The following is a 12,266-nucleotide window of genomic DNA, read 5'->3' as shown; positions in this document are numbered from 1 at the left end:
CAGCCCGCCCCCGGCCCGGGGTGCGAATCCGGTGCCGGCGAGCGGCGGGAGATGCTGGAGGTTTGCGAGCCCAAGCGGCTGCAGCTGGCGCCGCGTCTGCCCCGCGTGCCCGGAGCGGATTCTGCCCGCCGCCCCCGGAACCCTCGGCGCCCCACTGAACCCGAGATCGCTTCCTCCGTGTGACCGACCGGCGCTGCAGGTGCGGGGCGGGCCGCGAGGGGGGGGCGCCCCCTGAACGCACGTTGTGGGGGTCTTGGGGGATTGGGTCTCTGACTCAAGATTCGGGTCGCTCAGTGCGCGGGGGCTCCGCGAGGGCTTGGGGTCTCAGTGGGGGCAGAGCACGAGGGTTCTGGAGATCCGGGGGTCGGAGAGCGGGGTTGGGCTTAAAGTTCCCCGTCACCTCTCACGGCTCGGGGGTCCCAGGGGAAGCCTCTGAGACTCAAGTCAGGCGAATCTTTCTCCCCCCCGACCCCCCTCCGCCCCTCTCGCGCCCCCCCCCCCCCCCCCCCCCCGTCTTGCTGGGCTCCTAATTGTGAAAACCTTAACCCTCCAAGGTTCGTGGTGCCCCTTGGGGGTAGGGGCCGAGGGCTAAGCCGACCCTCCCGACTCCCAGAGCCGCCTTCAACCCCTCCCAACTGCCCCCGGGTCCCCTTCCTCCAGCTAGGCAGTCACTAATTTCCATGACAACGGAGAGTTCTTTATAGGCGACAACCTGAAGGGGGCTGGGCGGGGCTGCCGCGAGGTGGGGGAGGAGGCCCCAAGCCCCTGGGGGCCCGCAGCCCCCTAGCCAAGATTCAGCTTCCAAGCCTTAACGTGGGGGCCAGTTGGGGGTTCAGGGCACCGACCCAGCGCTGCGCGGTGGGGGTAGGGGACGCACATGTTTCTGCTGGGAGGTGCGGGGCTTGGTGCTCACACGTGTGCCTCCCGCATGTGTGTTGCTGTGCCAGCGGGGGCGAGTCAGCAGCGCTGGGGAAGGGGGTCAGGGTGGCGCCACGTTGGGGAGCGGGGTCCCTGGCTGGTGTGTGTGGGGGGGCAGTGGACAATGAACAAATGAATTTCTGCCTTACCCAGCTTGTAGTGTCTGTCAGAGACCCTAGGCTCTCCCAGCCCCCCATAGCTGTGCCAAACTGCTTTTGTCCGCACCCCGTAGACAGAGCCTGCTCCACCAGGTTCCCTTCTGGGGAGTAGGGCCCTCTATCCTTCACCAAAAGCTTAGTCTGCAGCAGTCCAGCCCCTGTCCTGCTGCCCCCCTCCAAGGCCCAGACTCTGAGCCCCCCAGGACCACCTAGAGAGACCTGATTCTCCCCCTCCCCCCACTCCACACCTCCTCAGTTGAATTTTAGCCACCTGATGGACCCCAGTTTTCTCCACTGGGAAATTGGTGTCTCTCCTCCCCTCAGTGTCAGGCTGGGCTCAGGGTGCGGCAGAGGTCTCTGCCCTTCTTTCACAGCATTTGGTGTGAACCCCCAGGTGCCAAAGGCTGCCTTCCCCATATGTGCTGCTGGCCCTCCTCTCCAGCCCATGTCCTGGCCACCATTCCTTGCCCTGGAAGAAGGCCACAGACTTCATGATCTCCATCTAGGGAAATTGAGGCAGGGGGTTGGTGCTGTGCAGTTGTTATCCTGTTTCTGGGTTGTTTAGGGTGCTGTTTCTGGCCCCCCTGACGGGATCCACTGTTGGAAAGTGGGATGGCTGCAGCAGGGAATTAGGCTGAACTGCAAGAGGGGCCCTGGGGACCCAAGGCCTGGAGAGGATGGCAGGTAAAGGGGGCGTGGCTAGTCTAGGCTGGGCTGGGCCAGCTGAGAGAAGGGGCTACACAGGGAAGCAGCCAGGTCTCTAAGCTTCATTCCAGCCCCCTTCCCCAGGCATGCACCCTCCACCTGATGGACCTGCCTTACCTAAGCTGCCTAATGATTGGGAGAGGGGCTATGGAATTGTTCGGAGGGGACTGCAACAGCTGGCCTCTTCCCCCAGGTGTGGTTGTGCTTCCCACACCAAGTTCAGTGCATTTCTGAGGGATACAGGAGGGTTCAGTGTCAAAGGTCCGGGCACCATGGGCAGCTCATGGCCCAGGTGTTCAGAGCATATGGCTGTGGAGGCCTTAGGGCTCTGCTGGGTGCCCATAGACCCATTCAGAACCCCTACCCACCTTTCTTGCCTGTGTCATTGTGCCTGTGTCCTTTTTATTGTCACCCTTCCATCACTTTTTGCCATTGTCTTCACTGTCCCTGCCCCCCTCTCTCTTTTCTAAAGTCTCTCAATTCCCCCACCTCCCCTTCCTTGATGGGGCCAGGTGCCAGAACCCATGGGGAAGGATTTGGGCCAAAATCTCAAGGAATTCTTAGAAAAGGGGTTGGCCAACACCTCTCCCCTTCCCCTTCCCTTTGTTTCAAAACTTCCATCACCATAGCAATCCTTTACTCTGGGGCCTTCCCCTGCATTTCCCTCCTCCACCCACAGGGCAGCAGGGCCGCCAGTGGATTTTCCTTCAGGGGTTCAAAGACTGGGACCCCAGGTGCCTGGGAGGGTCCAGTTGGTTCTTAGCCCTGACATGCCAAGTTCAAGGCTGAACTTTCTGGAGGCACCACTGGACTATATGCCCACTGCTGAGGCTGGAGAGGCCCCCTGTCCTTACTCCGTCATTAGACGGGAGAGTCAGCAGCAGGAACTATGGACCATGGTTTAGCTGGAGCCTGAAGCCCAGCCACAGCGGCCCCCTGAAGCATGTCCCTGAAGCAGCTGGACAGTGGGCTAGAAGCTTGGCTGTGCCTTCTGACACCAGACCCTGAGGGTGAAGTCTCCATTTCCCCTGGTCCTTCTAGTGAGACCTCAGCTGTGAGAGCCAGGCAAGGCTTGGGCCTAGGCATGTCCTTTGCAGCAGGAAATGCAGCCCCAGTCCCTGAGAGAGGAGAGTAGGGGAGGGGAGGGGGTACCTGAAGGCTGGTGTTCACAGCTGCCACTAAATCGGGAGGTGTTGCCCACAGTTGTTGGGAGGTAGCGGGAGGCCTCTTGGGCCCCTCCTGGCCTCCCAGGATTTACTGCAAGCTCTGGAACTCCACATGGGAGAGGTCCAGGGCAGCGGGAAACTTGTTTATTGCTGTGAAAGGTGGGGCCTGAACCAGGCTGACCCCAGTGGAGGAGGGAACAAGACTCCAATGCAGGACCACAGGACCTCTGGAGCCAGACTTGCTTAAGGCTGCAGCAGGGCCCCTATGGGACCCTTTATTACCAGGGCACCAACAGGCAGAGTCTCCCTCAGGTTTGCCTGAGGCTCGATTGCCCAAGCCCAGGGGTCAGACCTGAGGAGCAGGCAGTAACTGGGAGCGCTTGGCCATCAGGCATCCTTAGAGTCAGCTGGAGGGCACTGGCAGTGCCAGGCTCCGCGCTTCCCCTAAGCTCCCTTTGGACAGCCCCCTGCGCACACCGTTTCTCTGCAGGAAATGAAAAGAGCCATGTCTCTAGGGAAACGGCCGTTATGGGGCTTCTGTGTCCTCCCATGTCCCAGTGTGGACCTGGGCTCTGCCCCTGTGTCAGTGGGAGGATAGTTCTCCACTGTTGGGTATTGGGTCTGGGCTGACTGGGCCGTGGGGGGTGAGAAATGCAAACCCCTTTCTGCCTGGCTTGTCACCGTTCTTGAAGCTGTCCCTTGACTGTTCCCCTAGCTTCAGGACCAGGGCCTCCCTTGTTGCAAGCAGGTGCCAGGGGCTTGGTGCGCACACCAGCAACCTCCCAGGCAGCCGCAGTGGGCAGCAGATGGTGGAGAGGGTGGGGGTAGAGGGGACCCCTTTTCTCCTTTCTTCGCCCTGGGGCTAGAAAGGGGGTAGAGGCAAATGGGTACAGTTTGGTGAGGGAAGCAGTAACCGACTGAGATCAGGGCACCCACAGTAGGGAGAGAGGCCCATCTGTCCCTGCCCCATTCATGAGGTTTTAGGATCTAGATCCAGGCTGATGTGACTGTGAGCAGAGGCCTGGATTTCTGTGGTGGAGGAGACCACAAGACTAACCCTGGATCCTTGCGAGCACAAGAGAATATGTATGGCTGAAAGCTGGGCCAATATCAGGGATGGGCATATACAGAATCTCCCATACCACGCAGCAGAGCAAGGAGCTGATAGGGTGGGGGAAGTGGAGGTTGTGGAAAGTATCTCAGAGAAGGGCCATTTTGAGCCTGGAACATCAGAATCATTTTAGACAATTGGTTGCACAAACAACCTTATAACGTCAGAAATCACAACAAACCAAGAAAGAGATTGAGCACCGGTCTTGACACCTAGCTCATGTGGAGGCTGCTTCACAGGGAGGCCAAGGTGGGCAGTACCCTTGTCAGTGTCCACACTTCCTGCCATTGAATGGACACAGTTGAGCTGGTTAGTCACCTGTTGTTGGATTTTAGGTAGTTGCTGATTTTTTTTTACGTTATAAATAACTCTGCCGTGACAAATAGGATACTGATGGGAAGCTTTGGGGGACGGGCATTCCTGCCACAGGGAACGATGTAAGCAAAGCAACAGAGCTGGGACACAGGTCCCTCCCACCTCTCCTGGGGGGCCCACAGGCTGAGGTACCACCCTCCTGCCCAGTACATGGCTCTTGGATTCCAGCCCGGAAAGGGAATCACAGTGGCGTTAGAGCCATTGAGGGACTGATGCAGGCCCCCTCCCCCAGATTGTTAGGGCACAGAGATGAGTGGCCGGCAGTGGTGGGTGGCTGTGCCTCTGCTCTCAGCTGTGAGTGTGGGATTCCAGCCACATGCTCCTCTCCGGCAGACGCAGGAGCAGGGCTGTGACCATGGTGGCAAAGACACACAGTCGGGGACAATCTTCAAAGCTTCTCTTGTTTGCCTCTGCAGTGCCTCACAAGATGGCTTAAGCCCTGGCTTAAATCACGCCAGTGAAATGCATTTGTGTTTCCTGAGCCCAAATAACCCATATGAGGGAAGGATGAAATTTGTTTCCTAATGCTGAGGACAAATTTGAGGGAAAACTTACGGGACTATGACCCCTGGGGAGGGAGTGGCCTCTGCCTGGGAGGAATCAAGCAAAAGCCAGGGCTAGCCATGGGACTTGTGTGGGTCCTGGCCTTTGACCCTGGCTGGCAGAGTCCCTGTGACCCAAGCGGCTTCCTCTGGGGATGGCTTCTTTCCTTCTCTACTACCGTGTAGTTGCAGTGAGTCCAGATAGGGGAGCATCTAGGTGCACAGCAGGTGCTAATCGGCATGGAGGGACGATATGCACAGCCAGCAGCAGCAGGGTCGTTTGCAGCCTCCATGCAGAGCTTTTGCCATGGCCTCAGTATCACATTAACCATGTGTTATGGAGGTCCAGACAGTCACTAACTCCCCTCCTGAAGTTTACCTGTAGCAAGAGCTGCGAGTGCATTTTCCTTTGGGTGCTGGAGCCAGTCCACCCAGCACCACAGGTGAGGATTGGGTTGGCAAGGTTGCAGACCCATGGGTGCCATGTCCCAGGTGCCAGAGTGCCTGGAACCCACTGTAGTCAGCTGCACGTGGTCACCTTTGTGACACCCACCCCTGGCCAGGGTCTTATTCCCTGGACCTGACTGCCCAGGTCTCCTGTGGGCCCTGGCAGTGAGGCCCTGGCAGGCTTGTCTAGCTTTTCTGGACCGTTTACCCCTGCACGCCTCCTGGCAAATCCTTCTCCTCTAAGGCTCAGCCCTGCTGCTGCTTCTTCCTCAAAGCCTTTCCTCACTTCCACCCAAATGGGGTCTCTCTGAGGAAACTCTCCAAGGACTGTGCCTGAATGCAACATTTATTAAATCAATAAAGGTAATCATAGTAAAAATTCTAACAGAAAATAATACAAGATATAAATCTGCCCCTTTAACACACAATTCTTTGCCCCAAAGAGCACTCTGATTTTCTTAGCTGTCTTTACAGAATGGAGTTTGGAGTATACACTGGAACATAAACTTTAAAAAATTTACCCAGGGGAGCCTGAGTGGCTCAGTTGGTTAAGCATCCAACTTTGGCTGTGGCCACGATCTCATGGTCTATGAGTTTGAGTCCTGTGTCGGGTTCTGAGCTGAGAGCTCAGAGCCTGGAGCCTGCTTCAGATTCTGTCTCTCTCTCTCTCTCTCTCTCTCCCCCTCTCTCTCTCTCTCTGCCCCTCCCCCACTCATGCTCATGCTCTCTCTCTCTCTCAAAATACAAATAAACATTTAAAAAATTGTTTTTAAATAAAAAATTTACCCAAATAGCAGCACCCTTGACCCAGCGTTCTGTCCCTTGCTTTTCTACCTAACATATCTCAGAAACCGTCCAACAGCAGTGCATTTCCATACTTTATTCTTTGTAATAGCTACCCAGTATTCTTTTTTTTTAATTTTTTTTTTAACATTTACTTATTTTTGAGAGACAGAGAGACAGAGCATGAGCAGGCGAGGGGCAGAGAGAGAGGTAGACACATATTCCGAAGTAGGCTCCAGGCTCCAAGCTGTCAGCACAGAGCCCGATGTGGGGCTCGAACTTGCAAACCACAAGATCATGACCTGAGCCGAAGTTGGATGCTTAACCAACTGAGCCACCCAGGCGCCCCTACCAAGTGTTCTTCAATATGGATGGCTATAATTTCTTTTTTGATTAAAAAATTTTTTGTGTGTTTATTTTATTTTTGAGAGAAAGAGAGAGAGAGAGAGAGACAGAGAGAGAACGAGTGGGGGAGGGGCAGAGACAGCGGGAGACACAGAATCTGAAGCAGGCTCCAGACTCTAAGCTGTCAGCACAGAGCCTGATGTGGGACTCGAACTTGCAAACCACAAGATCATGACCTGAGCCGAAGTCTGTGTTTAACTGAAAGAGCCACCCAGGCACCCCCACAGATAGCTATAATTTTTATCAACATTTTAAAATTGTGAAATATATCAAAAATCTAGAAATGTGCCCCAAACTTGTATGTACATTTTTACAAATTATTATAAAGAAAACACCTGTGAAAACCACCACTCAGGTTCAGAAATCAGCTCTCCAGAATCTCCCCGTGTCCTGACTCAATCGCAACTACTCTCTTTCTTGTGGAAGGACTCGTGGTACTTATTTCCTAGCTCTTTTTGAAAACAGTTTTACCAGAATGTTTGTATCCTTAGTACAAGTTAGTTCTGCATGTTTTGAACTCTGAATCAATAGGATTATGCTGTATGTATTCTTTTGTGTCTATTTCACTCAACACTGTATTGTTGAGATTCACCATGTGGTTGGCTATAGCTATAGCTCCTTCATTTCCATTGCTGTGTAATATGAGTGTCCTGCGGCAAAAATGTATGCATTTCTGCTCAAGTCTTTGCTAACACTTGGTATCTTCAGACTTTCAGAGATGGCTATCTGCTGGGTGGGTGGTTATATTCCCCATCATCTGTGCAATAGCTGAAATTTAAAGAAATTGGTAAAAAAAAAATTTTTAATGTACATAATAGAAAGTGATTCCCTGATATGTCAGTTTAATATGTTTTTCGTAAGTAGGGGCTGTTGTAGTTCAGGCAGCCAAGCTGAGTGGCAGGAGCTGTGGCCAGAAAAGCCGGGGTAGGAGGCTGACCACCCTCTAGCCCTTCCTAGTGCAGTCTCTGCCCCTTGCCTTGTCCTGAGCCATGCTGGGGTCTCCCAGAGCCAGCCTCCATACTGTGGGGAGAAGCCTCCATGTTGTGGTACAGCTGAGCCAGACTCCATCCTGTCTGCAGCTCAGAGACTGGCAATGCCGTTTGGGTGTGTGACTCTGGGCGATAAGAAGAACTATAACCAGCCGTCGGAGGTGACTGACAGATATGATTTGGGACAGGTCATCAAGACGTGAGTGCGGGGTCTTGTGGTCAAGGGTGGGTGGGCAAGGGCCTGGGAAAGGAGAGCAGAGGGCAGCCCACATTGAGGCCAGGGCTGAGTGGGGTGCTTGCTGGCTACAGTGAGGAGTTCTGTGAGATCTTCCGGGCCAAGGACAAGACGACGGGCAAGCTGCACACCTGCAAGAAGTTCCAGAAGCGGGACGGCCGCAAGGTGCGGAAGGCGGCCAAGAACGAAATAGGCATCCTCAAGATGTGAGTGTGAGGCCTCGGGGTGGGGTGGCATAGGAGGTAGCAGGGAATGGTTTCAAGGGCAGGTGACCTCAAGCAGTACCAGGCTCTGACCAGTTAGTTTGCTGTGGCCCACAGTGGCAACCAGAGCCTCTCTTAGGGGTTTACCCAGCCCTAACTGTTGGCCCCTCTCTCCGCTGCCAGGGTGAAGCATCCCAACATCCTGCAACTGGTGGATGTGTTTGTGACCCGCAAGGAGTACTTCATCTTCCTGGAGCTGTGAGTGTGGGTCTGGGGTCCCCGGATTCCTCAGTCCCCAGGGCCTTTACCTGCTCTACCCTCTGCAACCAGGGAAAGCCCCCTTTCTGGCCCCTTGGGGTGTTGGGTCCCCGTGCCTTGCCCAGCTAGCTGCCTGGTGTAGGCAGCCTGCCCAAATACTCCTGCCCCACCCCCGATCCTGCCCACGCGGGCTCAGGGGCTGGTGTCCCTCAGGGCCACGGGGAGGGAGGTGTTTGACTGGATCCTGGACCAGGGCTACTACTCGGAGCGAGATACAAGCAATGTGGTGCGGCAGGTCCTGGAGGCCGTGGCCTACCTGCACTCACTCAAGATCGTGCACAGGAACCTCAAGGTGAGGCCAGGAGCCAGGTCTGTTGGCACCCGGCCTGGGGCTGAGGTGGGCAGCACCTTGGGGTCTTGGTCTAGCCTCTGAGGTCCTCATGGAGTCTTTCTCTGCCCACCCACATGTCATTCCTGCCCGGAGCAGCTGGAGAACCTGGTTTACTATAATCGGTTGAAGAACTCAAAGATTGTCATCAGCGACTTCCACCTGGCTAAGCTAGAGAATGGCCTCATCAAGGAGCCCTGTGGGACTCCCGAGTACCTGGGCAAGCAGGGGGTGGGGCAGGGACAGGGTGGGGGACAACCTTCAAGGAGTGGTTCTGGGTAGGGGGAAGGAAGTCTCCAGCCCAGGAAGTGGGTATGAGCGGTCCCAGGCTTGGCCAGGCCTGATATTGACCACCAGATGGACACTGTGTTTGCAGCCCCAGAGGTGGTAGGCCGGCAGCGGTATGGACGCCCCGTGGACTGCTGGGCCATTGGAGTCATCATGTACATCCTGTGAGTGAATGGGTTTGTAGCCAGGCCAGGTGGGGTTCTGTGTCCATGGCCTTCTTTTTATTTATTTTTAATTTTTTTTAATTTTTTTTTTTTTTTGTCCATGGCCTTCTTAAGTGACCCTGCCCTTTGGCCCCCATGTAGGCTTTCAGGGAACCCACCTTTCTATGAGGAGGTGGAGGAAGATGACTATGAGAACCACGACAAGAACCTCTTCCGCAAGATCCTAGCTGGCGACTACGAGTTTGACTCTCCATACTGGGATGACATTTCCCAGGCAGGTGAGGAGGTGCCCAGTGTGTGGGTAGCGGGAGGGTTGGTATGGGGGACCTGCTCTCAGCCTTCTCTGCTGGACTCTACTCCTACCTCCCAGCCTATTCATCACCTCTAGACAGTGATATGAGGTGCCAATGCCTCACCTCTCCTTGGCTTTGTCCCCAGCCAAAGACCTGGTCACAAGGCTGATGGAGGTGGAGCAAGACCAGCGCATCACTGCAGAAGAGGCCATCTCCCATGAGTGGTGAGCAGGGCCCATGGAGGACAGAAGGAGAGGCCAGATTTCCCTTGGCCTCTGTCCTCCTCACATCTAGTAGCCCCCATCCTTGAGGCTTTGAGTAGGGGTTGGGGGTGCCCAGAGCTCAGGCCCAGCCCAGAGGCCTGCCTGGTAACTTCTGGATCTTAAGAGAAAAGGACTGGGCAGTCTCCCTGAAGGCCTATACACCCTCAGATCCAGATGCATCTGTACCCTTTCTAGGATTTCTGGCAATGCTGCTTCTGATAAGAACATCAAGGATGGTGTCTGCGCCCAGATTGAAAAGAACTTTGCCAGGGCTAAGTGGAAGGTAAGGCTTGGATGACTCCCTTTCTTGGATTGATCCCAAGTGCTCCTTCTGGCACACACAGTTTCTTGCCTATATCATATCCCTGCAGCCACACACAGGCGTTTCTTCAGCTATCAGGTGTGATTGTAGCCACTGTCACTACCTTAAGTGGGTGTGTTGAACAGCTGGGTCCCTGGCCCTCGGGTGGTCAGAGGCAGCCAGGGACACCATGGAATGGTCTGTGTTTGGCCTTTGCGAAGGAATGGGTCCAGCTTCTGTGAGCCCCACTCTGAGCCTCTCTCCACTGCCCTCCTTTCAGAAGGCTGTCCGAGTGACCACCCTCATGAAACGGCTCCGGGCACCAGAGCAGTCCAGCACAGCTACAGCCCAGTCTGCCCCAGCCACAGACACTGCCACCGCTGGGGCTGCAGGTGGGGCCACAGCTGCAAGTGGAGCTGCCCCAGCCCTTGGGGGCAGTGCCACCTCAGCCACAGTGGGTGATGCTGCTTTTGCTGCAAAGAGTGATAATACAGCCCCCGCAGACCGTAGTGCCACCCCAGCCACAGATGGCAGTGTCACCCCAGCCACTGATGGCAGTGTCACCCCAGCCACCGATGGGAGCATCACCCCAGCCACCGATGGGAGCATCACCCCAGCTACCGACAGGAGTGTTACTCCAGCCACCGACGGGAGAGCCACACCAGCCACAGAAGAGAGCATCATGCCCACCACTCAAAGCAGTGTCACACCAGCCACCAAGGCAGCTGCCACCCCTGAGCCGGCTTTGGCCCAGCCGGACAGCACAGCCCCCGGGGGCACAACAGGCCAGGCTCCACCCTCTAGTAAAGGGGAAGAGGCTGCTGGCTATGCCCAGGAGTCTCGGAGGGAGGAGACCAGCTGAGTGGGCAGTCTGGTGTGGGGCAGGGGATGGGCAGGAGGGTGGGAGAGTGGATGAGGGGCTTCTCACTGTACATAGAGTCATTGGCCTGATGCCCTTGCTCCCCCTGCCCCTGCCTCCCAGTGTGGGGCATGTCTGGGGGCCACGGGAGAGCAGTCTCATCTCCTGTGTGTATGTGCGTGAGTGGTGGGCAGGCCAGAGGCAGGACCGGCCCCAGCCCCTGCATGGATTCCTTGTGGCTTTTCTGTCTTTCGCTAGCTTCACCAGTTTCTGTTCCTTGCGGGATGCTGCTCTAGGGATACTCAGGAGGTCCCTGCTCCCTTCCCCTTCCCTTTTTGCCTCACAATTTCCCCAGGCAGGCCCTGCAGGTCCCATCCTTTCCCAGGCCCTAATCTTGGGTGGCCTTGCCCTGAGAGCTGGTCCTCCAGCGAGGCCCTGTCAGCGGTCTTAGGCTCCTGCACATGAAGGTATGTGCCTGTGGTATGTGGGCTGCTCTAAGAATGGACACAGGCTTGTATAGAGAATTCAGAAATCTAGGGCAGTATGCTTTAAGACAAGACTGGTCGCATGGTTGGGGGCACTGCTTGGTAGCTTTAGGGGTCCTCAGAAGTGAAAGAGAATAAGTGGGGGGGGGGGGGGGTAGAAGCTTCCATCTTTGTCCCTGGAAAGTGCTCACCAACACCCTTATGCTATTTCCTGCCCTCCTGGGTTCTGCAGTGGGTTGCCCTGTGCCCTGAGCTTCATGAGCCTGTAAGGGGAAGGAGGAGCAGTTGGGATGTGGCAGTGAAAACTGGAAGGCAGAGTGCAGGCCCAGCACGTCATGCACCAGCCTAGCTTGGTCCTTACCCTGAGCCAAACAGGGAGGGCTGGTATCCCCTGGCTCTTTTCTGTTGGAGTCCCTTAGGTTCAGTCTACAGTCCTCTCCATTGAAGGGGGCCTGCTGCATGGCAGTGTCCCATAGTCTGATTTAGGGGGTTGCCCTTCATAGGGGCAGATTTCTGCCCTCCTAATCCAACAACAAAATAGAGAGGAACCCCCTCTACGTCTGTGACCCACTTCCCCTTCTATCATGGCTGAAACAGAGGCCCAGGTGCCTCTGAGCCATGCTGAGTTGCTTTTTCTGGGATGAGGAAGTGGAATAAGGCTTCCCCGTTTCCTGATCGAGGCTCCTGGCAGGTGCCCTTTGTCAGACCCCACCACAGCTTGGGCAGGCAGCCACACTGGTCCCGGCCTTTGCTCGGCACTCCAGTGTCAGTCCTGCCCTTCTCCCTGCATGCCTGTGGGTCTGCTCTGGTGTATGAAGGTTGGTAGGCTAACTGTGTGCCTGCTGAACCTGGCAAATAAATGTCACCCTGCCAAAGCCTCTGGCCATCCTCTCGCCGTTGCTTCCTCTGTCTTACTGGGGAGGGGCCCCT

The 12,266-nt window shown here is 55.8% G+C and overlaps 1 protein-coding gene across 2 annotated transcripts; it reads left to right on the top strand.

The window, feature by feature from the left end:
• Positions 1-12,229, top strand: CAMKV (CaM kinase like vesicle associated). 2 transcript variants are annotated; one of them, XM_045496895.1, is made up of 11 exons: positions 3-199; positions 7,690-7,798; positions 7,909-8,040; positions 8,221-8,295; positions 8,509-8,647; positions 8,783-8,903; positions 9,060-9,135; positions 9,277-9,413; positions 9,574-9,652; positions 9,887-9,974; positions 10,273-12,229. In XM_045496895.1, exons 2-11 carry the CDS (start codon positions 7,704-7,706, stop codon positions 10,852-10,854), a joined length of 1,524 nt encoding a protein of 507 aa, XP_045352851.1. In that variant the 5' UTR covers positions 3-199; positions 7,690-7,703; the 3' UTR covers positions 10,855-12,229. The 2 variants fall into 2 exon arrangements, with proteins under 2 accessions (XP_045352852.1, XP_045352851.1); XM_045496896.1 differs by lacking the exon at positions 7,909-8,040 and having other exon boundaries at positions 1-199.
• The last annotated feature ends 37 nt before the right edge of the window (positions 12,230-12,266 follow it).

The sequence above is a fragment of the Leopardus geoffroyi genome, chromosome A2, assembly GCF_018350155.1.
Source record: "Leopardus geoffroyi isolate Oge1 chromosome A2, O.geoffroyi_Oge1_pat1.0, whole genome shotgun sequence".
In the NCBI taxonomy this organism is placed as follows: Eukaryota; Metazoa; Chordata; class Mammalia; order Carnivora; family Felidae; genus Leopardus; species Leopardus geoffroyi.
This window is presented reverse-complemented; position numbering and strand designations above follow the sequence as displayed.

Excerpts from the sequence above, each read along its gene's own strand:
- CAMKV (XM_045496895.1), top strand. The coding sequence starts at position 7,704 with ATGCCGTTTGGGTGTGTGACTCTGGGCGATAAGAAGAACTATAACCAG. Across the intron at positions 9,653-9,886 it reads GAGGCCATCTCCCATGAGTG|GATTTCTGGCAATGCTGCTT; the intron begins GTGAGCAGGGCC and ends TACCCTTTCTAG. Across the intron at positions 9,975-10,272 it reads TTGCCAGGGCTAAGTGGAAG|AAGGCTGTCCGAGTGACCAC; the intron begins GTAAGGCTTGGA and ends CCCTCCTTTCAG.